The sequence below is a fragment of the Siphateles boraxobius genome, unplaced genomic scaffold (assembly GCF_051911475.1).
Source record: "Siphateles boraxobius isolate OS27281-9 unplaced genomic scaffold, OSU_SipBor_1 9, whole genome shotgun sequence".
NCBI lineage: Eukaryota > Metazoa > Chordata > Actinopteri > Cypriniformes > Leuciscidae > Siphateles > Siphateles boraxobius.
In genome coordinates this window covers 22,580,495-22,605,006 of record NW_027509219.1, presented here as the reverse complement: position 1 = coordinate 22,605,006, position 24,512 = coordinate 22,580,495, and the positions used below count along the sequence as shown (strand labels likewise).

At 37.8% G+C, this 24,512-nt stretch overlaps 4 protein-coding genes across 10 annotated transcripts; all 4 read left to right on the top strand.

The window, feature by feature from the left end:
* The first annotated feature begins 842 nt into the window (after positions 1–842).
* On the top strand, positions 843–4,055 carry mkrn4 (makorin, ring finger protein, 4). 4 transcript variants are annotated; one of them, XM_077224384.1, is made up of 8 exons: positions 843–918; positions 1,766–1,897; positions 1,980–2,260; positions 2,343–2,440; positions 2,558–2,787; positions 2,891–3,001; positions 3,089–3,206; positions 3,302–4,055. In XM_077224384.1, the coding sequence occupies exons 1-8, from the start codon at positions 863–865 to the stop codon at positions 3,419–3,421; spliced, it is 1,146 nt and encodes a 381-aa protein (XP_077080499.1). In that variant the 5' UTR covers positions 843–862; the 3' UTR covers positions 3,422–4,055. The 4 variants fall into 4 exon arrangements, with proteins under 4 accessions (XP_077080499.1, XP_077080497.1, XP_077080496.1 ...); XM_077224382.1 differs by having other exon boundaries at positions 2,343–2,467; XM_077224381.1 differs by lacking the exon at positions 843–918 and adding an exon at positions 1,160–1,328 and having other exon boundaries at positions 2,343–2,467.
* A 236-nt stretch (positions 4,056–4,291) lies between these two features.
* Positions 4,292–10,213, top strand: fance (FA complementation group E). Its single transcript, XM_077224380.1, has 10 exons — positions 4,292–4,698; positions 4,885–5,446; positions 5,930–5,974; positions 6,054–6,110; positions 6,204–6,347; positions 7,391–7,514; positions 7,626–7,701; positions 7,835–7,901; positions 7,978–8,103; positions 10,003–10,213. The coding sequence occupies exons 1-10, from the start codon at positions 4,475–4,477 to the stop codon at positions 10,102–10,104; spliced, it is 1,527 nt and encodes a 508-aa protein (XP_077080495.1). The 5' UTR covers positions 4,292–4,474; the 3' UTR covers positions 10,105–10,213.
* A 334-nt stretch (positions 10,214–10,547) lies between these two features.
* On the top strand, positions 10,548–15,340 carry rpl10a (ribosomal protein L10a). Of its 2 annotated transcripts, none has more exons than XM_077224442.1 (6): positions 10,548–10,669; positions 11,101–11,172; positions 12,582–12,662; positions 13,083–13,231; positions 13,347–13,519; positions 15,121–15,340. In XM_077224442.1, exons 1-6 carry the CDS (start codon positions 10,665–10,667, stop codon positions 15,289–15,291), a joined length of 651 nt encoding a protein of 216 aa, XP_077080557.1. In that variant the 5' UTR covers positions 10,548–10,664; the 3' UTR covers positions 15,292–15,340. The 2 variants fall into 2 exon arrangements, with proteins under 2 accessions (XP_077080557.1, XP_077080559.1); XM_077224444.1 differs by having other exon boundaries at positions 10,607–10,673; positions 11,105–11,172.
* Positions 15,341–19,665: 4,325 nt separating this feature from the next.
* Positions 19,666–24,463, top strand: LOC143732198 (uncharacterized). Of its 3 annotated transcripts, none has more exons than XR_013201068.1 (13): positions 19,666–19,796; positions 20,194–20,260; positions 20,346–20,412; positions 20,525–20,552; positions 21,414–21,554; positions 21,655–21,786; positions 21,911–22,058; positions 22,150–22,193; positions 22,368–22,418; positions 22,514–22,638; positions 23,647–23,770; positions 23,915–24,052; positions 24,158–24,463. XR_013201068.1 is itself a non-coding variant. In XM_077222989.1 (13 exons), the coding sequence occupies exons 1-13, from the start codon at positions 19,794–19,796 to the stop codon at positions 24,288–24,290; spliced, it is 1,206 nt and encodes a 401-aa protein (XP_077079104.1). In that variant the 5' UTR covers positions 19,666–19,793; the 3' UTR covers positions 24,291–24,463. The 3 variants fall into 3 exon arrangements, 1 of the variants encoding a protein (XP_077079104.1); XM_077222989.1 differs by having other exon boundaries at positions 23,642–23,770; XR_013201069.1 differs by lacking the exon at positions 24,158–24,463 and having other exon boundaries at positions 23,650–23,770; positions 23,915–24,046.
* Positions 24,464–24,512: the final 49 nt, after the last annotated feature.

Below are 24,512 nucleotides of genomic sequence, written 5' to 3'. Positions count from 1 at the left end.
CTTCTTATTCTTAAAATACAGACATCAGCCAATATCTTTCTACCTTTCTTGTATGATCTGTTTCAGAAATGTCTTGCTTCATTAACGAGATCAGACATAATGCACAAGTGTTATGGTTTGTGGAATATTGTTTTGGATCAAAGTAAAACAATTCCAGACATCACTAAGTTTCTTGTGATTTATGAAAAGCTCCAGATATACCAATATTTCACTAGCATTTTGAAGTCATAATCAAATATTATGTTAGTTTACATTTTAATTTATTGTTTACCAAACTATTTAAAATGTGTGAATAATTATTAAACATTTTAATAAGAAACAATTGGTGTCAATGAATAATCATTTAATTAGAAAACAAATGTCCCATTTTATTCGGTACAATCTTATATTTCAGATTTACTTTCTTTACGTATAAAGGCCTAACTGCAAGGCATCGTAACGAATCTTTCTTTTGGGATTTGTTTATGTATTAATCGATTCAACCACTTCATAAACTACTGAATAGTGATCTCACTGAATGATTCGGACTGAATTGGTCCTTGCAGTACTCGAGTGATATTGAACTGAGAACCGACTTATCAGAGCTGAGTTATATATAATTATGTATTATATAAAAATATTATTATACCCATGATAAAAGTTAATAGAAAAAAGTATCTCGTGCGTGATGTCCCTGAATTGACTTTCTGAACCCTTGCTGTTTAAAATAATCTTTTAATGGAATTGATTCGGACCATCACTAAGCATCACGTTTGAGATGTGTCCCTGTCCATCACACGTCCGGGTGGGAAGGCCCCGCCCAACAATTATAAAAGTGTGTATGTCATTAGCTATTCATCAGACAAAGAGGGACAGGCGCAAGATGGAAAGGGACGCACAATTAGCCAAGGACTCTGGAAACAACAGTGCAATTTGTAGGTGGGTATGTTCATCAGCCGCAAGTATTTGCAGTAGTGTGCAGATCAGTGGTATTGTTCGCTACAGTACCACCAAGCAAACAATTAGGATAAAATATCAAGAAAAAAAATAATGCTAATTGTTAATTTAAATTTAAATTAATTCTGATCAAGTCTCATTTGTTTAGATGTCAGCTGGGGAGGTCGTTTTTTTTTTATTCTATAGAAAAGACACGGACGTCCCTGGTTGGCCAGCGCGCGTTCGGCGTGACGTGGGTCTCTTGCGCTTCACTCTCGCCAACTCTTCTATCCGTTTACTCGCTCGACAACTGAATAAATCAAGTTTTTGGAGGCTTTAAAAATGGATCGGTATCGCATACCTTATAGACATTCGAGAAAAGACAGCTCAAATGTGGAAAGACAAGTTTGCAGGTAGTTTTTGTGTTTGAGACTGGATGAAAAGTTCGTTTTTAGCTCCGATCATCTGTTTGAAAGAGTGACTTTTCCTGCTTTAACGTTTCTCGGCGCTGATGTTTACATCCGGTTAAGGGAGCGAGCGATTTAACTTCTAGTAGCAAGAGTTACTTAGTTCTGTTACAACAAACTATTACAAATATACTTTTGTACTGACACGTAAAAGGGAAAAGACCGTTGTAAGATTTGTTAGTTACTGAACGTGTAGCAGCTAGCAGTTAAAGACCAACAGTTTTGAGTTTACCTTTAGTGCCGTAGTCAATAACAACACGAATGATCGAGGGCTCAAAACGACTCCATTGTTTCCCCTTTTGCTTTTTTTAATGAAATGCTGCGGCTTTTCGAGAATTTGTGACACACGTGCTGCAGTTGTCAACAAATGTTGTGTTTTGCAGGCAGTTCATCAATGGATCTTGTCGTTATGGTCCGAGCTGTTCCTATCTCCACGAGTTTCCTGCAGTACCGTCATTCCAGGTTCATTGTAGGTACTTTCAGAAAGGTGGCTGCTGGTTTGGTGATCGATGCAGGTAAGCAGCCAGCTGGCCTTTTTCAACATCATATACTGTATATAATAACAGCAGGATCCAAGTTTCATCCTTCAAATTGCAGGTATCTCCATGTTCCGCAAGGGGGTGAGGGCTCTTCAGGGAGCAGCAGACGTGGTTCAGCCCCTGCCGTTTTCCCCTCTGCGTTGGCGGGCCGTTCTCTGGCTTACCGCCGGGGATCTGAGCCCTTTCTTCCTCCTTATGGAGCCTACAGCCTGAATCGGAGGGATTCTGAGCCCCTGGTAACAAGTATGAGCGTGCTGCAGCAGGATTTTGAACGCTTGACCACAGGAATTGCTGAGGAGGAAGAGTTCGGGGCTGTGGAGGATGTACCTCACCGGCAGGGTATTACTGTTTATTCAGGTTTTGCTTTGAAACTGCATATCACATTTTCCTTGGATGGCGTTAATTATGTTGTCCTCTTCAGGTGCATCAAGCCCGCTGCAACAAAGCAGTGTTGCACACTCCAGTTCTTCACATAAAGCTACCTTTGTTAATGGTGCAGCACCTGCTGAAGTCCAAAAAGTAATCATATCTAAAGCTAAAACACAGGTCACAAAGCCGATCCATTTCCTCGAGCTCGTAGACCATGCTTTTTGGGTTTCATCAGCCTGGATTTAATGAAGTCTTATTGGATTATAGGTGACCAGTTCAACTTTGCCAGGGAGACCAGATCAGGGCGGTGCTGCAGTTTCAATGGAGCAGCGACATTCAGGGGATGTGGCTTGTGGCATCTGCATGGACAAGATTTCTGAGAAGACCACCGCTCAGGAACGGCGTTATGGCATCCTACCCAACTGCAGTCATGCTTTCTGCATCAGCTGCATCGTTACCTGGAGAAAAACGAAGGACTTCCAGGAGGATGTCATTAAGTTAGTTTAGTTTCACTCCCAATCTCCCCTTTTCTTGTATGAATATGTAGAATAACTAAATGTTTACTTTTTTTTTTTTTTTTTTTTTTTACATAAATAACAGGGGCTGCCCACAATGCAGAGTGAAATCCTCCTTTTACATTCCCAGCAAGCACTGGGTCTGTGATGGGGTGGAGAAGGCATCGTTGATAGCATCTTTCAAAGAAAGAAGCAGGTTAGAATGGTTCACATTCATTGTCAAGTCGTCTTTAATGGTTTATTGAACCCATTACATTGATTCTGGAATTCTGTTTATCTCTAGCAAATTAAAGTGCACTTTCTTCATGCGTCACGGATGCTGCCCCTTTAAAACGGAGTGTATCTACAGCCATGACATGCCGCCTAATCACACACACCGTCGCAGGCGCTCGACACAAAGGGTAATTTTTTTTTTTTTTTTTAATTGAACAAAGAAAACATTTCTGTCTTGCTGTGCTATGTTGAACATCAGTTAGTCATTTTAATCTGTTTTTAGGACACAGCTGATATGTTGGAGGATTTGGGGATTGATGGCCTCCAAGTTTGGAGCGCCATATTTGCCCTAACTCTGATGGATGCAGACGATGATGACTTTCTGGATTTTCTTGATGACTAAGGACCTTCTTGTATATGTTGGCTCAGCCTTGAGTGAGCTTTGCTTATCTTCTGCACTGAAATGTAATTGTCCCTTTTTAGGGTTGGTTTCACTTTAGCTACCCCTACATGTTTGGCTAATTGTTTAGCCGTGTAGACTTAGTTTGTGTGTGTTTCTGTATGAGTGTGAAAGTCTTTTGCCTTTAGTTTAAGGAGGTTGGTGAAAAAGTTTGAATGCTCAGATCTCACATTGAGTCTGTATCTTCAGGTTTAGTTGGGGAAGGGACTATGGCAAAAAAAAAAAGTTGAGGAAAAAAAAGTTTAAATTTAACGCATGGTCACTTATTTCAGCTAGCTTTTCCACTTGTTGATCTAATACTTCATCTGTGCTGCTTCCAGATTTTTCGCACCCTCTTTGTTTGATACCTTTTGTATGAAATCAGATTTTAATATTTTGTGTACTTCCTAGTTTATATTGCCAGTATTCTTCCAAACACTAAGTGTGCAACCTGTCAGCAGGCTTTTGACGTACTGTTCTCTTCAGCAGTGTTAACAGGTTATACCAAGACTTGATGTCGTATTTTATGACTTTTAGTACATGTTTGTATTCATTCAAAGAAAAGTGAAAATAAAAGATTGTTCCACTGTTTGCCTCACTTGATCCTCTCTTCTTTTTTGTGTGCTGCCAGTCATGTAGCATCAAATGCTTTGAGGAAGGTGGGAGGACACATTAGACTGGTTTTAACCTGTATTCTAACTATTACATTTAAACTGTTAAGATTGTGCACCGTGACAAATGGTATCAGTTTTGCTTTCAGAACGTCGCGAGAAGGATGATTTATTGTAATTCACCTCCAAACCTACAGGTGTCCCCAGTGTACAATAAGCGCTTGTTTAGAGCCACGTAAAGAACTCATTTCGAAACATTTTACATATTAGTGCTTGCATTCGCTTTCAGCAGTGTCATGATCCACTATTGTTTAAAATTAGTTTGTACTTTCCACCATATGTTTCTGCTGTATCTGGGACCGCTACGACTTCAGTTTTAAAATGATAGTAGCAGGCTTCGTCGGTGATGTGTGATTTAAGTCCAGTGATGGATCGGAAAGCACTAATGCAGCGTTTTGACGGACGGTCCCGGTTGTTGGTTCACGCTCTGCATTTAGGAGTAACCGGGGCGAATAATGCGCAGACAGTTTTCAATAAACAGCGCAGATGTGATCCAGATTTCACCCTTACTCCGTTTTTAGAGACTTTGTGCCAGCAGGAAGCATGTGTGCGCGAGGACACACTCGTTCTGTGAGTAGACTGTCATAAACTGCCTGTTATGCTATCATAAATTAAGATCAGAAAATAACATGGTTTTCCACTTTCTGTAAATAAATGTCTATCAAAATATGTTCACTTATAAATATACATACATTTGCACTCGTCAAAAAAAGAGTTGATCATACAATCGTTTTTTTTTTTTGGTCTGTTTTTCAGGAAACCTTTGGTGTGCTTGTTTTCTGAAGGCTTTCAGCGAAATCTGCTGTGCTTTCTGCATCTGATTCACCCCGGACTCCCTAAAGACAGCGTTCTCCATCTGCTTCACTGTCTGACTCGGGATGACAGGGAAAATCAGTGGGCTTGTGCCTTAATCAAGCAGCTCCAAAGAGATATTGAGGGCACTAGGAAAGGGACCCTCCTCACCTCAAACTGTACGGAGACACTAGAGAGTCTCTGTGCGAGATTCAGAAATGCTAATGCGAAGGGAAGATGGGCCTCTTGTTTCCAGGGGCTTAAAACAGAGGGTAAAGAGGACGACGTGTCCGTTTTATATCAGAAAAAAAGGAAGAGTGACAACATGGATCATGATGGAAATGCCCAGGAAGATCATCAAAGTAAAAGGGTAAAGGTGGATTTCTCTCCAAGTAAAGAAGAGAGGTTGACAGAAGAGGTGGAACATAAAATGAGAACAACACAGCAGAACCAGAGTGCAGCCTCTGTATCACAGGCTCATTCTGATCTGTTGGGGTCTTCAAAAAACCTGCCAGACAACATGAAGGTAAAGTGAAGTGCAAGTTAAACTGATATTTAATTTAAAGTACATTATTAAAATCTCGGTAACGCTTTACAATAAGGTCTCATTTGAGTTAATCCATCAACTAACATGAACTAACAATGAGCAATATGTTGTTACAACATTTATTAACTTTTGTTAGTGTTAGTTATTAAAAATGTTCATGTTAGTTCAAAAGTGCATTAACTTAAGTTAACAGATACAACATATAACCTTAAAATGTTTTAGTAAATGTTGAAAAATAAATATTAACTAATATTAATAAATGCTGCTCATTTTTAGTTCACGTTAACTAATGTAGTTAAGTAATGTTAACAAATGAATCCATATTGTGAAGTGTTACCATAATCTGCTCATGCATAAACCTCTGGAAAGTTGCTGTTCTTCAGGATTAAAAAAATGTATGGATTCATGTTCTTGTGTCAGAATTAATGGATGAATTTCTAACATTTTACATTCCATTTTTAGGCTGCAATTCCTGTGATTAAAGAATTACTGGATCCAGAGTCAGTGGTAATAAATGTTTGTTTTTTGCAAATGTAACTGCTATAAATCATCTCATTTATATAATTAAAAATTTTTTTCTTCACAGTGGGATGAGAGCTCTTTGTCTGCTCTGAAAGTATTTCATGAATGTGACCCCAATGAGGTTTGTGGCGTTTCAGTTGATAATGAAATAGTTTTTGGATTAGTTACTCCATAAACGTTTCCATCAGTATAAATGAGTTGTATCTGATCACAGGTGGAGGTATTGTGTTCACTGCTGTGTTTGTCTGAAGCATCTGAACAGAGTCTACCTCAGTTCTGTAGCTGCCTGTTGGAGCTTTCTCCAGACCTTAGTCACAGCACTGCTTCTGCTGTGATCACACACCTGCTGCTCGACAAGGTCAGTGCCTTCATTTGTCATAGGTAAAAGATGTTACAATGATTTTAATCATAGTATTGAGACTCAGAACATCAACAGGTGAGTAATGTATACACACAAATATTTTTGTGATATCAGAAAATATATATATATATATATATTTATATTTATGTGTGTGTGTGTTTGTGTGTGCGCGTCCACCGTCTGGAATTGGTAAAAAAAAATGTTTTAATGAATAAATGAAAATTAATACTTTTAGTCAGCAAGCAGCATGCATTTAATTGATCATAAGTGACTTTTACATTTTTACAAATGATTTCGATTCATTAAAAAGTCTTTCCCCCAAAACTTTGGTTGTTTGTTTCCTTTTATGGTTTATACAGAAATATTATATTAATAATAATATAATTTGTATGTGTTATGATTTAAATACATTTTTTTTTTCATGTTGATGCTTAAAAAAGCCAGACCTATCAAGATGTTAGGTCTGGGAACTCACAATTAGCATACCTCAATCCAAGGGGCAGGATAAACGGTTGTCTTTCAAATTCCCTCTGCACGCAATAGGACAGCGCTACAACCAACCAGAGCAACGAACGGCTGTGGCTGAGTGAGTCCCATGCGTTTTTCCACTAGCGGAGCTAGTTGATATATTAAACTTTTGCCGTATCCGGTCGTCAAAACTCCGAACACATCTTCCTTTTTAAGAATGACTTAAGTGACGTTCTCTTAACTCCAAGTCATCCAGAGTCACGGCCAAAGCCCATTCGAAAGAATGCTGTTCGCCAGCAGCATCTTCTTTATTTTCAAGTAGCAGGGAAATCACGCGGAACTATGCGCGGAACCGTCACAACTCTGCCGTCATCATGTTAAGCCCACCCACCAACTCTATACATGATGTGATTGGCCTGACCAGAGTTTGGTTTTTCCAGCTCAAAAGTCTATGGAGAGTTGCTAGATCACCCTTTTGCAAAATAATTTTTGCTGCCGCTAGGGTGCGTCTAGATTTCTAGGCTAGAATAAAATCTCAGTCGCACTTATATTTATGTATTTCTCTGTCTCAGATTGTGTCCCTTGCAGAAGCTGCCTCTCGTTGTTTGGTAACAGTCGTGACGTCTCTTTGCACTCGTTACCCCAGACCGACCTGCCAGGCACTGATAGAGCCGATTTTACGGAAGGGACAAACTGGTATGTGTATGTTTTTTTGTTTTGTTTTTAACTGCATATCAAAGTTAGCATGCATTTTGTTTGTATTTACCATTTTTATTAATGTATTTAATTTTTATATGTTCTCTTTAGGAAGCGCCCAGGCAGAGTTACTCTGTAGACTTGTAGTGGATTGCCTTGAGCCACATCACAGAATTCTTGTATTTCGGTCAGTCTGAATCTTACAGTTTAACTGTCAGAAAGAAATGAGCTTTGGAAATTGCTGGAATATAACTCATGTTTGAGTAACTTAACAAGTTGACAGAGGTTACTAACCATAGAAATTTGCATTCAAATCTTAGGACAATACTTGGAGTGTCCTGGGATGAGGGTGTGTTATCAGTCATCCATGCATTGCTGGATTCAAAGGTACTTCAGAAATCTCTTTTGAATCTTAAAGGATGGTTTAGACCTATGTTAATGGTTTCTGTTGTAATGCTCACAGCTTGATCTGAGTGAAGAGGATTTCTCTCTCTTCACCGACCAGCTTTGCAGACAGTCTCCACATTTTAGCAAATCTATGAAGTTTGCCAAGATGTTGCTGAGTGTCTTGACCAAATATCAGTCACATGTGAGTATAACTGTATAATATGCAATTAAATCACTTTTTGAAAAACCTGACCATAGCCTTTAACCACAATATTTTTAAGTATAATTTTATGGTCCTCAGGATCATTAATACTAAAGCTGCGTCCCAATTCGCCTACTTATACTACGCCCTAAAAGTATGTACTCTTTTTGTGAAGAAGAAGTACATACTTTTGAGTGTGTAGCAAAAGAGTAGGCAAGCTTTGGGACATACAGTATACTACTTCGTCATCTTTAACGGACAGCTCTTTCGCGTACATCACCGTAAACTGCCGTCAATCATCTCGTCACAGTTAAAATCCTCCATTCAATCTAATATAATTTCTTACCGTTTTGGAGAGCAATGTTGTAGCTCGTTCATCTGCCAGTCGTGGGTCTTTCATGCGGAGACTCTCACTCTCCTCATTTGTTTGCAATTTGAATGTAATGATGCATTTAAAATTTAATGGCTATAAACGTATCTTTACAAAAGTTCACAATGCTGCTGCAGATACAATATAACGTAGCCAACATTGAATAAATACATTTTCGTCAGGTTAGATACTGATAATTAATCACTTAAACCCCTTTATCTTAACCTCTCTACACAACCGCCGGACTTGCGCGCGTCCTCCATGTCTGTAGTTTTGTAACACTTTTCACTCGTGTTTGTAGTTCTAACCGAATCCTCGTCCAATGCACGATGGGTTGTGGGCAATATCAGCCGTTAGAGTGTGCATCGATCTGCACTTCGGATTCTGACCGGATATAGTAGACCATCCGGCTCTCTTTGGAACACTCATTTCAACATACTACGATTTGGGACGTACTAGTTCTATTTTCTAATACTATTTAGGACGGATAGTATGCGAATTGGGACGCAGCATAAGAAACCTAATTGACCTGTGGCTAAGCCAGGCCCCAAAACGCGATGAGCCAATCACAGTGCGCATAGCTCCCAATACACTCGGACATTCTCTGCTTCCACGTCCATTGAAATGCATTGCAGTTAATCCGTTTTCTCTTGTCATTTTAAGTTTAAAATGTTCAAACGGTGTGCATGGAGTACATGTAACTCCGACACTAGGTATCCCGAGAGGCTGGGCGACAGTGTGTATTTTTTACCCTTTCCAAATTAAGTCACATCTCAACCGAGATAAGTGTCTGCTCTGGATTAAGTTATGCGGTAGACCACAACACCAACTAAACGTGGAGAAATTTAACAAGGATGTCTACATCTGTTCTAAGGTAACGTTAATTCAACAACGTATTTGAACGTTATTTTTAACATCTCTAACGTAACGTTAGGCTAACGTTAGCCTAACATTAGAAAACGTTAACGTTAGCTTCTAGCTGCGTTGTACATCATGTCACTTAGCTTCATTAACGTATCTGTAAATAACCGAGATAACAAATGTTAGCAGTGTTGTGCTGAATGATTCATGTAAATACTGTAGCACCAAACTAACGGAGAGGTACTCTTGGTAAAGATGGTAAAAAGGCTTGTCCTGGAAACGTATGCAACTTAGACCTGTACATATTTAATTTGATCATGAACCATTAATTACATATTAAAGCACAACATTTTAGACAACTTTCTACCAAAACAACTGGGGAACTTTGTGTTTGTTTTTTTTAGCAAAACATGTAGCCTTTTCACTCCTCTGCAACATAACTAAATATAGCGCCTGTCACAGAATGTTGACTGTTTGTCCAAGTGAGTGGAGGGGGCGTGGCTTAGCCATAGGTCAATTATTCTCCATACACAAATTACTGAGGCATATGATAGTATTTAATAAACATCACAACACATATATATACACATGTTAAAATGTTTTTTCTGTTTTTTTAAAGCTATGGTAAAACTGCTAATTAATAATTTTTTTTTTCTTCTTCATTTCAGGTGAATCCTTCATGCCACCATACACTTTCCAGTTGCCTGTCTTTTAATGAAACCTTCCTCAAGAAATCATTGCAGGCTGCATTAAAACGGATTTCTCTTTAAAACATATTATTCTCGTTTTAAATGACACTTGAGTTTCTGTTGATCTGATTGTATTATTTTGTAAATATATTTTGTAAATGCAATAAAATTTTTATTAAAATTATAAAAATTATAAAAACTTTATTTTATTTTATTTTTTGAAAAATATACATTTGCAATGAGTTAACATCAATATTTAATTATCAAAATATTTATTAAACTTCATATTTCCATTAAATCTGAATTTGTATTATTTAAATGCTTTGTACTGGAGACATTTTAATGATTAAAGACAAATTATTGTGATATACGTTTAATATATCTATGAAAATATTTGTTTCCATTATACTAATTTTAGTACATTTATTGTTATTGTAAATGGCGAACAAACGCATTTGACACTTTACAAAATAACAGTTTGTGAAATGCAAAGTTTTCTCTTATGGTGACGTTTTGTGGCCACAACAATCATGGCGGCTCCGGAAGTCCGTTCTTAACATCCGGGCGCATATATTCAGCGCAACTTCCCTTCATCCTTCCTTTTTCCGAGCTCAGTGTGAAAGGAGAGACATCACGGCAAAATGAGGCACGTGAGAAATATTAAAATATATTTATATGTAACGTGTTTTGTTCCCTATTAATTCATATTTCACTATTTTGTGGGTACACGAGCAAATATGTCATCAAGCAATGCCAGTCGGATATTGTAATGTTTCTTGACAACCTCTAACAGCCTTTGAGAGCTGCCACGCCGTTTAGCGGGCCATCTGCAATGCAATCCGGTTTAATCTGAGCATTATTTAACTTCATCTGAAATTATAATTATTTATAGAGCTGTTATTTATAGTTAACATCATTTAAATTAAAATATTGACGTGTTAAAACACTGTTTGGAGGCATGTTGATGACATATTCACTTGTCAATCATCTAATTTAGTCGTCGCGAAATGTATGTGCTCGAGACAATCAGGAGTAAACTGTTATGCAATTAATCATATTTTTGTATTTTTTTAACAGCAAGGTCTCAAGAGACACTTTGTACGAGGCTGTTCGGGAGGTCCAGTCTGGTTCCCGTCGTAAGAGGAGAAAGTAAGACTCGGACAATATTGTTTTTTCCCAGCAACTGACTAACTTTAAAAAAAAAATGTTGTATTGCACGCCATATTAGCACTATACCGTCATAATCGATGATTTATTTGTCACATGTCCCTTTTTTATTTTAAAAAGCAAGTATTTTTATGGTGACCAGTGTGTTGTCAGTCTAATCCAATACTTCATTGTGGAGAAATTGAGATTGGTGGTAGTGTCCTATTCATCAGGACTATGTTTAAATGGACTAGTACTAGTGAAACTTGAACATGAGTTTATAGCTCTTGGTATACTTGCAGGTAACTAAGTATGTAACTTAGTACTACCTAATGGGTAGCTACTACTGACTTAATAGGTAGCAGCAACAATTGGAATTCCTTATGTTAAAATTGTGAAGTTTATCTGAACTTTTGTCACTATTGGGATAGTGATTTGTTTCAAAGCAACTAGTGCTTTTGAAAGTTAAAGGGTTAGTTCACCTAAAAATGAAAATTAATTCATTAATTACTCACCCACATGCTTTACCAACCCCGTAAGACCTTCGTTCATCTTCGGAACACAAATGAAGATATTTGATTAAATCTGAGAGGTGGATCACTGCTACATAGGCTGCCTGAGGGAATGAAACTTGACGGCCCAGAAAGTCATTAAAGAACATGTTTAAATATTCCATGTGCCTACAGTGGCTCAACTATAAGTTTATCAAGCGACGAGACTACTTTTTTTCCGAAAAAAAAAACAAACATAAATAACGACTTTATTCGACTATTCCTTTTCTTCCTTGTGGGCCTGAGACGAGAGTTCAAGAGATTTCCACGACGCATGCGCGAGAACTGAGAAGAGGACGTTCTTCTAATACTTCTTGTTCAGTTCTCGCGCATGCGTCGTGGAAATCTCTTGAACTCTCGTCTCAGGCCCACAAGGAAGAAAAGGAATAGTCGAATAAAGTCGTTATTTATGTTTGTTTTTTTTTTCGGAAAAAAAGTAGTCTCGTCGCTTGATAAACTTATAGTTGAGCCACTGTAGGCACATGGAATATTTAAACATGTTCTTTAATGACTTTCTGGGCCGTCAAGTTTCATTCCCTCAGGCAGCCTATGTAGCAGTGATCCACCTCTCAGATTTAATCAAATATCTTCATTTGTGTTCTGAAGATGAACGAAGGTCTTACGGGGTTGGTACAGCATGGGGGTGAGTAATTAATGACTTAATTTTCATTTTTGGGTGAACAGATGTTGGATTACTTGATAGTTTAGTTTATAATTAAATGGTTAAATGGAATAATTGTTTAACCAATTGCTATGTGTAGAAATAAGCATCTGCTTAAATAACAGCTGTGTTTTAGTTAACACAACTGTATGTTACTGTTACTTGCATATGGGATATTTATAGTGACTTTTATATTTAAGGTTTCTTGAGACTGTGGAACTGCAGATCAGCTTGAAGAACTACGATCCCCAGAAGGACAAGCGTTTCTCAGGCACCGTCAGGTTCGGACCTTTACTGTATCACCCAGCCTTTTCATTGCTTGGCCTTTGATTTGCCTTGCCTTAAATCTCTGAATGTCTTGACATAGATAAGTTGTCCACTTGATTTAAATTGCTTGAATGGGCAAGTTAAAGGCAGGCATTGGAGAACAGCCTCGGGTAGTCTGTCTGAACCACCCATTCTTAGGGTTGGTGAAGCAGGCGGACCCCTACCCTGGGTCTTAAAACATGAGGGGAGGCTATAGGTGACCGCTTTCATGCAGTCATACCTAAGCCGACCATTTTGTTAAATGCCTGTGCAATCAACACCTGATGCCAGCTCAGGTGGTATGGGTAAGACTCTTCTGATCTGCATCACATGGGTCGAAAGGGGTCCGATATGCTTAAGCTTTGTCTGTCAGTCTAATCCGTCACTCCTCATAGGCTGAAGACCACCCCACGCCCCAAGTTCTCTGTGTGTGTCCTTGGTGACCAGCAGCATTGTGATGAAGCCAAAGCCGCCGAGTTCCCACACATGGACATCGAGGCTCTTAAAAAGCTCAACAAGAACAAGAAAATGGTCAAGAAGCTGGGTTAGTTTCCTCTGAAGATTCGGGGTCAACAGATCATTAGCTATAAATTAGAAGACATGCATGTACTATAGCTCGTTCTGTATTGAGTCTACATATTAATTTTGTTTCTTTTTAGCAAAAAAGTATGATGCTTTCCTGGCCTCTGAGTCTCTGATCAAGCAGATTCCTCGTATCCTTGGACCTGGCCTCAACAAGGCAGGAAAGTTTCCCTCTCTACTCACCCATAACGAGAACCTGATCACCAAGGTGGATGAAGTAAAATCCACCATCAAATTCCAGATGAAGAAGGTATGTTTATAATTATGAAATCGCATCACTTTTTCATTCCAGCATGCACTAGCGTTCAAAAGTTTGGGCTGCCTTTTTTTTTTTTTTAAAGCTTTTTACCACATTGATCAACTGATAGTAAGGTCTTTGTTAAAACATATTTAGATGTTATTTGGAACTTTATATTCCCCAAAGAATCCTGGGGTGAAAAAAGGAGCAGTTTCTGCGACGCAGCACAACCATTTTTAACATTAATAAGAAAAGTTTCTTGAGCACCAAATCAGCATATTAGAATGATTTCTAATGGAACATGTGACACTGAAGACTGGATTAATGATGCTGAATATTGGCCGATAAATCTAAATTCAAATTAATATACTTTGATAGCCTGTATACATAAAAGGCTCACCATTAAAAGCTATGTCTCAAACATGTCAACAAATCAAACATATACAGTAGCTTAGTTTGAACCGGTGTAAGATTCTTTAACTTTTAAAATTAATTTTAAACTCCTACTCGCTGATGAGGATGAGCACCGGCAAACTGAAGAACTTTTCTAGCAGGTTGTTTAAATCAACGAAATGCATCTTATGTGAGATTAATCAGATATTTTATGTTACGTAAACTTAATATTGAGACTTATATCTGCACAAAATGACGTGAATACACAAGGGAACTTGACTGTGCTGGTCAGAACGTGTAATCCCTGTTCTGGACGCGCTATTTCCACAACGTGCTGAAACGGCAACTAAACCCAGAGAATTGACACCTTTTTATTACAACAGAGTTCTCATTATAATGGCATATATGTATATGGGAAAGTCCCATTTATAGTTATAAATGTGCATTACTGTTTGAGCTGCGCACACTAAAACTAAAGATGATCCCTGGTACAATTAAGCTCTTAGGCTACTGCATCATTCATTAACTCAAACGCATCCTATATTAGATAATCAGATATATATTCACAAAATAAACATAATTTACAATGGCACAAAATGCTGCGAATTCTCAAGTGAATTTGACTGTCATGAAGGCTTAACTCCATAGACGCACTTTCCGCCAGAATGCCTTCGTCGCGCTGAAACTTTGGTAAACAAGAATTTGCAACATTCTTTTACAGGTGTGTTATGTTAAGAAGCCTATGTGACAGATTGGTGCTGCACATTTGCACAACTAGATCTTCCTTTTCGAAGTGATTCCAATCATGGCGAACAGCGCACATCTATCAACTGAAGTAAATCTTTTATCTATTGGCTTTGATATATCAACTTTTTTACTTATCTGATCGATAACATCAAAAATGAACGTTTATCGTCCGATATCGATATGTGGTCGATATATGGTGCATCCTTAAAATTAGTTATTTTCAATTGTGGTAATATTCATAATATTGTTTTTGTAACTTCGATCAAATGAATGCAGCCTTGATGAGCATACAATATATTTTATTATAATCTTACTGCCCCAAAATTTCTGAATAATAGTGTACATTACAAGTGTTTTGTTCCTTTTAACTGCAAGATATGTTGTTCATGCTGATTGAAAGATGTATTTATCAAAATTGATCAAATTATGCTTAAGACCATTTGAGAAGCTTATAACCGTCATGTCATGTTTAGGTTCTGTGTCTGGCTGTGGGAGTTGGTCATGTCAGGATGACTGAGGAAGAGCTGGTCTACAACATTCACCTGGCTGTGAACTTCCTGGTGTCTCTGCTGAAGAAGAACTGGCAGAACGTCAGAGCTCTCTACATCAAGAGCACCATGGGAAAGCCACAGCGACTCTATTAGAGACTCTGTTCCATAATTTTTCCATAAATAAATGTGGAGTTGGTCCAAATATTGTTTGTTTCTGTCTTTCTTAACTTGTCAATCATGATCTTTAAACAGGGTGTCCGCGGGTCCTTAAGTCTTAAATTAGATTTTAAAAAGTTATGGCCTTAAAAAGTCTTAAGTCTTATTTTTACCTATGAAGGGTCTTAAATTTTCCATGGCAATTTGACTTAGACATATCTAAATGTTTTCCAAATTAAAACGATCTAATAAGCGTACTTTTTTTTAATTATTTTATTCGTTCTTTTTTTTAATTTATTATTCGTTCTTTGTGGATTTGTTCGTTCACGTGACATTTCGCGTCACATTCGCGTCAGCATTACGTCTGTCTCCTGCATGCGAAACAGGAGGAGAGAAGAAAGCTGGTTAATTTCAGTTCAATTGTAAGTTCATTCTTTATGTGCGTAGTGGTGTGCGATGTGTATTGTCTATTATGATATTGTAATAATTTTTTTACTTTAAGGTTAAAGGGTTAGTTCACCAAAAAATGAAAATTATGTCATTAATGACTCACCCTCATGTCGTTCCAAGCCCGTAAGACCTCCGTTCATCTTCGGAACACAGTTTAAGATATTTTAGATTGTCTGAGAGCTTTTTGTCCCTCCATTGAAAATCTATGTACGGTATACTGTCCTTGTCCAGAAAGGCAATAAAGACATCATCAAAGTAGTCTGTGACCTCAGTGGGTTAGTTAGAATTTTTTGAAGCATCGAAAATACATTTTGTTCCAAAAATAACAAAAAACGACTTGATTCAGTATTGTATTCTATTCCGGTTCTGTTGTCAATCCACGTTCATGAGTCCGCTGACGTAAGACGAGCTGACGTGTTATCTGGTGCGCCCGAGCTTTGTTTACAGTCTGAGGGAGACGCACGCTGTAAACAAAACAATCTTTGCAAACATGTCTAAGGATTTCGACACGGGGGAAGACTTGCATTTTTTTTAAACCATATTTATTTGAACCCGAATACACGGACGCACCAGATAACACGTCAGCAGCGTCACTGGCCTCGTGAACGCGGACTGACAACAGAACCGGAAGAGAATACAATGCTGAATAAAGTCATCGTTTTTGTTATTTTGGAACAAAATGTATTTTCAATGCTTCAAAAAATTCTAACTAACCCCCTGAGGTCAAGTGGACTACTTTGATTTCTTTATTGCCTTTCTGGACAAGGACAGTATACCATACATAGATTTTCAATGGAGGGACAGAAAACTCTCGGACTAAATCTAAAATATCTTGAACTGTGTTCCGAAGATGAACGGAGGTCTTAGGGGCTTGGAACAACATGAGGGTGAGTCATTAATGACATAATTTTCATTTTTGGGTGAACTAACCCTTTAACTATGTACGAGGGCGAGCTGCCATCGCATGCGTCTCTCATGCTTGCTGTCAGTGCAGTTATAGGTATGTTCCCTAATAGACGTATAAAGTTTTTGTATTTTATATACAGGTCCTTCTCAAAAAATTAGCATATTGTGATAAAGTTCATTATTTTCCATAATGTAATGATAAAAATTTAACTTTCATATATTTTAGATGCATTGCACACCAACTGAAATATTTCAGGTCTTTTGTTGTTTTAATACTGATGATTTTGGCATTCAGCTCATGAAAACCCAAAATTCCTATCTCAAAAAATTAGCATATTTCATCCGACCAATAAAAGTGTTTTTTATACAAAAAAAAGTAAACCTTCAAATAATTATGTTCAGTTATGCACTCAATACTTGGTCGGGAATCCTTTTGCAGAAATGACTGCTTCAATGCGGCGTGGCATGGAGGCAATCAGCCTGTGGCACTGCTGAGGTGTTATGGAGGCCCAGGATGCTTCGATAGCGGCCTTAAGCTCATCCAGAGTGTTGGGTCTTGCGTCTCTCAACTTTCTCTTCACAATATCCCACAGATTCTCTATGGGGTTCAGGTCAGGAGAGTTGGCAGGCCAATTGAGCTCAGTAATACCATGGTCAGTAAACCATTTACCAGTGGTTTTGGCACTGTGAGCAGGTGCCAGGTCGTGCTGAAAAATGAAGTCTTCATCTCCATAAAGCTTTTCAGCAGATGGAAGCATGAAGTGCTCCAAAATCTCCTGATAGCTAGCTGCATTGACCCTGCCCTTGATAAAACACAGTGGACCAACACCAGCAGCTGACATGGCACCCCAGACCATCACTGACTGTGGGTACTTGACACTGGACTTCAGGCATTTTGGCATTTCCTTCTCCCCAGTCTTCCTCCAGACTCTGGCACCTTGATTTCCAAATGACATGCAAAATTTGCTTTCATCCGAAAAAAGTACTTTGGACCACTGAGCAACAGTCCAGTGCTGCTTCTCTGTAGCCCAGGTCAGGCGCTTCTGCCGCTGTTTCTGGTTCAAAAGTGGCTTGACCTGGGGAATGCGGCACCTGTAGCCCATTTCCTGCACCGGCCTGTGCACGGTGGCTCTGGATGTTTCTACTCCAGACTCAGTCCACTGCTTCCGCAGGTCCCCCAAGGTCTGGAATCGGTCCTTCTTCACAATCTTCCTCAGGGTCCGGTCACCTCTTCTCGTTGTGCAGCGTTTTTTGCCACACTTTTTCCTTCCCACAGACTTCCCACTGATGTGCCTTGATACAGCACTCTGGGAACAGCCTATTTGTTCAGAAATTTCTTTCTGTGTCTTACCCTCTTGCTTGAGGGTGTCAATGATGGCCTTCTGGACAGCAGTCAGGTCGGCAGTCTTACCCATGATTGCGGTTTTGAGTAATGAAACAGGCTGGGAGTTTTTAAAAGCCTCAGGAATCTTTTGCAGGTGTTTAGACTTAATTAGTTGATTCAGATGATTAGGTTAATAGCTCGTTTAGAGACCCTTTTCATGATATGCTAATTTTTTGAGATAGGAATTTTGGGTTTTCATGAGCTGTATGGCAAAAGCATCAGTATTAAAACAATAAAAGACCTGAAATATTTCAGTTGGTGTGCAATGCATCTAAAATATATGAAAGTTTAATTTTTATCATTACATTATGGAAAATAATGAACTTTATCACAATATGCTAATTTTTTTTAGAAGGACCTGTATATGTTATACAATATTACATCAGCAAGAGGGCTGTTTTCCCGTTCAAAATAGCATATATGATATTTTATATAACAGTTAAATGAACGTTGTGGGTTATATTTTATAAACAATATTGTCAATATTGTTTGTTTTCACTTTATTTCGCTGACGAGAATTTCTAAATGAAACCGTAGCAGAGTCTCAATGCAACAGACAGCGATGATTTCTTGACTGAAATCCGCGTTTTGAACGAATTATTTTAACGATTCAATGAACAATCACTTACACTTGCTGAATGAATCAGCCGTTTGAACAAATCGGTTGAATGAATGACTCCCTGAGACAGTGACTTGCCGCCGCCTACTGGCGGGTTTAGTTTCACATTTAAAGTACCCTTTAATTAAAATGTTACAATTAGAAATCAGTTCATATATAAATATTGAATTAATAATTGAAGAATTGAATATCTCATAGCTTTATTTATGCAATTGTAAATTGAGTGTAAATATATTAATGCCAGTTCTGATGCTGCTTCTGTGTCTCCACTGCACTGCAAAGATGGATTTTGATTTAATGATTTAATTTAACTGGTAAAAGTGGTATTGTGTTATTATTCTAATATAATTTAATTTGAATGTTAGAATTTGACATAAAAGGTGATGCATACCTCCAAGTAAAAAAAAAAAAGTCCATATATGGGTGAAAATGCCCCTGGAACTCAATATAAGGTTGCAAATATTGCCCTTTAATAAAAAAAATGTTAATTTCTTTCACTGCTGTGAACTGACCACTGCGTAGAATATGAAAAATATGAATATCTTCGTGAGTCAGCTGTCAACAACAGGCCTAAACCAGCCATGGTACCAGTGCACAAACACAATATATATATCATCTAATTATCATCAACAAACTTTGAAAATATTGAGACATATTTTTGTCAATATTGCGCACCCCTAATGTAAGGTATTAATTCTGATTTCTTCAGGTCTTAAAAAGGTCTTAAAAAGCCATAAATTTACCCTGTTTAAAATAAATGCTAAATTTGCTCATTTAATCCGTTATATCTGCACCCAGTGCTCTTTTGCAAAACATGCCATCAAAGTATCTTGTCCAAATTAAAAGAATAGTTTATTAAAGTTTTTATCTTTTTTTATAGACTGATTTAGTGTGAAAAGCTGCATGTAGTTCACAGAAAAGGCTTGATTATAAAAGGCTCCATGCATGCCAAGTATGTTTTTACATTTGTGTTTTGTAGTGTTAAATTTCTGTTGTTAATGGCTTTGTCATACTAGTGTATGTGGCAGCCATGACATGTCTGAAACAGCCTTATTAGCCTCATCTATCTCTTAATGAGATTATGTAGTGCCTGTTAGGAGTAAGAAGAGAAGTGGAGAGCAAGAAATCACAGTAAATGTCATGGTAAGAAAGCATTTGTCTTTATTTATCAGACTTTGATTTGTGGTGGTTACCTTGAAACCGAGCAGTAAATCTGTTGACCAAATCCAATTATTGTGGTCCTAAGGAATTTGTAATGTTAGAGGGCTTTTGTTCATAGAGGAGAATATGTAGACAGAATTTCATACATCTTTATTTGTAGAAACCTTGGTGTTTACAGTGCAAATTCTCCATTGTGATGGAGGAACAAGAATATACGTTAGTTCAGCTTCTACATTCCAAATATTTTATAGTTTTAGACAATCTCAGTTCTTAATTATTTTGCGACTTGGAATTAATATGCAGATAAGTTGATTAGATTTTCATTAAAACTCCGTTTGTGAGTTATAATAGGCATTTATTTTGTTTTAACAATGGTCAGGCCTGTGAAGACCAGCATGTGCTGACCAACATTCAAACAGAGAACAGTGAGAATGACTCTGAGGAAGGTAACACTTCAACAAAACCATTTAATTTACTCGGTCACAATACATCCTGCTTATTCTAAATGATATTATCTATTTTCTTCTGAAGGTTCAAAACATGAGGACCAAATTTCTTTAGAAGAGTTGTCAGTTATTGAGAGGCTGGGTCCTAAAAGGTGATTAAAACTAGCTTTAAAGTCCCCCTAGCCATTTCTATGGGTATCCAAACATTTGATTCTTGCTTTGTGGACATAAATTCCTATAATGTCTTATTTTTCTCCATCATAGTGTTGATATGACAGAGGAGGAACTGGAGGTCAGTTCTTATTTGATTGAAATTCAAAAATTATGCACCGGTTTCACAGACAGGGCTTAGATTAAGCCAGGATTAGGCCTTAGTTCAATTAGAGCATTTAAGTAGCTTTTAATAAACATGCCTTACAAAAAACATGCATGGTGTGCATCTTGAGACAAAACAATGGCAGTGACATCTTAAGAAATGTCAGTGCAAGTTGCTTTCAGTTAAGACAGCTCAAACTTGCATTTTAGTCCAGGACTAGGTTTAAGCCTCGTCTGTGAACCAAACCGGGGTATATGCGCACGCACGCACGCACGCACGCACGCACGCACGCACGCACACACACACACACACACACACACACACACACACACACACACACACACACACACACACACACACACACACACACACACACACACATACTGTATATAAAATATTCTTACCTCAACGTGAGGTGATTGGATGAATATCAGTTTTCTTTGAAGTGTGGCATGTAGATTCTCCCTTATCTAAATAAATGCATTTTTATGGCTGACCATTTTCAAATAAATGCAGTTTTGAAATAATTTTTTTGCTCCCGTTTAAATCGGGGATTCTTTTTTTGTCAGCCGGATCCCTTTGACCTAAAATACTGAAAATTGAAGGACCCCCTGAGATTTTTAGTTAATATTTTAATAATTTAACAACCCATTTACATGCCCATGATTCTCTGATGTCACGGGAAATGCAGGTAAACTTAAAATTATTAATTACATTTTTTTTTATTAATCACCTGTTTGGGAAACCCTATTTAAATATAATTCTAAGTATATTGAATATACTGATTATTTCGGAATACATTTTTCCCCTAAATATTTCTTTTTGCTGCGATCACAGGCTGCTTTCTCTCAGCTCTCTCTGGCCTTTCACTGTGACCAGTTCACGCTGTGTCAAAGGCTGGAGACAGAGGAACACGCTCGGGACAATGCTGAGGACAACCTCAAACTGGAAGTGGAAAGAAGCATGGAAGTAATTGAGGTATGACTACTGTCTGATAATAGATTATTTTATTATTGATTTGTATTTTTTATTTTGGATTCAGCCATATGCTGATTCTAGGAGTGTATTTTTGTTACAGACACTCAAGGGAATGTGTTTAGATATCAGACGGGCCGGGCTCCTTCAGCGTCTTGAGCTGTGTCTTAACATTATCGGGGGAACCATCGGACGAATCTCCAACACAGCAGAGGTTCTTGGGGCAGTGCATCAGGTATCGGTCCATACTTGATGTTCTCTGGGTTTGCTACCAGAGTAAAATTACAGTGGGTCCTACTAAGTTGGTAGTAATAAATGTCCTTTTAATATGTTAAATCCCATTCTGTCTCTGTGAGTAGGAGGCTAAAGTGAGCCATGCAGTGGAACTGATGGTGGCTCATGTGGAGAACCTGAAGAGCCGCCACGAGAGGAACAGTGTTGTATTGGAGGAAATGAAGAAACAGATGGAGAAAAGCAGCAGAGAGCGACATTTCTGTGAGCAAAGGGGTAGGAGAACACCCATTCGGTTCTGTCATGATGTTAAAGTTGTGATCCATCCACTAGCATTTGAAAATAATGTTTATGTATTTTACTGCAGAGGAAATTGACTCTACTGAAAAACTGGAAAAAGAACCACAGAAGGTACTGATTGCAAACTTGTTCAGTTTTATCCTGATCAAATGTCTTTTTTGTTTTTTGTTTTCTGAATGTATGTAGATATTTAAATAATTTGTAGTTCAGATGTGAATTAAATGATTTGTTAGAGTATCATCTGATTGATAATACCTGTCTCTTTCTCTTCTGTCTCCCTCTCAGCCACAGTTACGGCGTAGAATCAGTGCAAATGTCATCGCAAAGCAAACCCAGGTCGGTGCACAATGAGTTTCATTTACTCAATTACATTTTAACCACAATAAACATCTGATGTTATCTGATTTACTTCGTTTCTCTTTTATTTGAAGAGACAAAAAGTAAAGAAGTCTGAAGCTATATTATCTTCAGTGACCAATGAGATCAGTGACAGAGACAGAGAATCAAACACAAAGAAACCAGACCACACAGAAGACTGCCTTCTAATGGACAGAGGGTAATTTGAATACAGTTTACATTTTAAGTCTGTAGCAACAGAATTTCTCTCCTGTATAGGATGCTGCATGGATGGCGTATTTTTGAAGGCTAAAGCCCAGAAATGAGTTAGCATTTTAGCAGTTCAGATTCCATCACCTCAGACTCAATGGGTTTTTGGTTAAATGCCTGAAATAAGATCTGTGGATAACATAAGCTTTATTCTACGGCATAAAATACATCTGTAAAACCCCACTCACGGTTAAAAAAAATAGCTTTTACTTGGCATTTGCTAACAAGTGGTTAAAAGGGACTACAGATGTTGTCAGGGACATTAAACATCATTACGCTGAACAGGAAAACTCATCTAGTCTCTACTCTGCTTTCACAGCCTTGTTGTGTTTAATAATAGCGCTCTAACTCAAACTTCCAGGGAAAATGACCAAAGGATTTGTCGGAAGCTTAATGGTGGTGATGTTGAAAATCATGCGACCGTGGTTCAGTTTTTAGGCAATTGTAATTAGGCCTCAAAATTTGTAAAAGTTTAACAAAACGTGCAAACATCAAACTTTTGTTGGTACAGAGCTTATTTTGTGAAATAATCCTATTGGGTTTTTGTCAAGGAAAGCAAGGTCATGCTAACTTTCGGGTTGACCATCCAAAATCATCACTACAGCACTCTATTGTGATGTACATCCGATTGAAACAGATTATTGAAAAGAAAAAAAAGAAAAAAGTAGAGTGGGGACTTGGTTTGTTTTAAAAAAAATGAAACATGCATTAATGAACAGTTCTCAATAAGATCAATCACATGCATTTATAAAGTAGATGGGATAAATTTCTGCCATTTTGTCAACTAAAACATAAAATATGAACCTTTACTTTCTTTACGTTTCTGATCTGAAGTCCTGTCCTAAAGTTTTTCTTCTTACATCTTTTACTCAAAAATATATAACATTTTTTGGAGGTAAATTTAGTTGACTTTTATGGTATGATACAATGTCTTAAGTCTCACATTTCTTAAGCGAAGTAGTACCTCGAGAGGACAGTCCCTCACAAACTGCCATGGTGAATAGTCCTGAAGAGACATCATCTGCCCAAATTCTTCCCAGCAAGACTCTGAGACTTGAGCCGGACCCTGTCTATGTAAAAAAGTAGGTTACTTAAAACATGGGCACATTGCTATTAATCCTGGAGAAGTACTTTCATGAATAAATTCAATTTAATGTAGCATTAGAGACATAAGGAAACCACATGCATTTGGTGGTAAGAGACTGTTGATTTTATATCTGTTACAGTCAAAAGAGAAACACAAGTTCACTGCCAGTGTTACCTCATCAAAGGCTGAGGAGGAAGGCAGCGCTGGAGCACAGTCATGCCTGGCTCAAGAGATCCGAGCGCTACCTCAGAGACTGTGATAGATGTGTCATCAGCTTGTGAGTTACCCCTAATATTTAATCACACACTAATTCTTCTCTTATTCTTTTATTTATTGAATTATTAATTTATTCATTTGTCTGAACTCACTTGTATGGTTTCAGACAGCGCCCCCTGATGCAATGGATGTATCACTGCCGCTGGATAATCCTGGTCATCTACCTCACTGTTCTTTGCTCAATCATAATATTAGCCGTAATAGTGTGGCTGCTGCAGATACCTGTCTTATGGATGTGAAAAATTATAATAAATGTCCATAGAAATTAAAATGGAATGATCTGTTAAAAGTAATGTTGATAATTTTTGGTTACTGTTTGGTAGCTGTTTTAAATTTGTTTTAGGGGAAACCGTTTCATGTATAGTTTGTAAACTGTCTCAGAATAAAAGTCTTGCTCTAGCACTTGTCAATATATACCATACAACTTTTTTCTATTTTATTCAATGTAAAATATTTGAAAA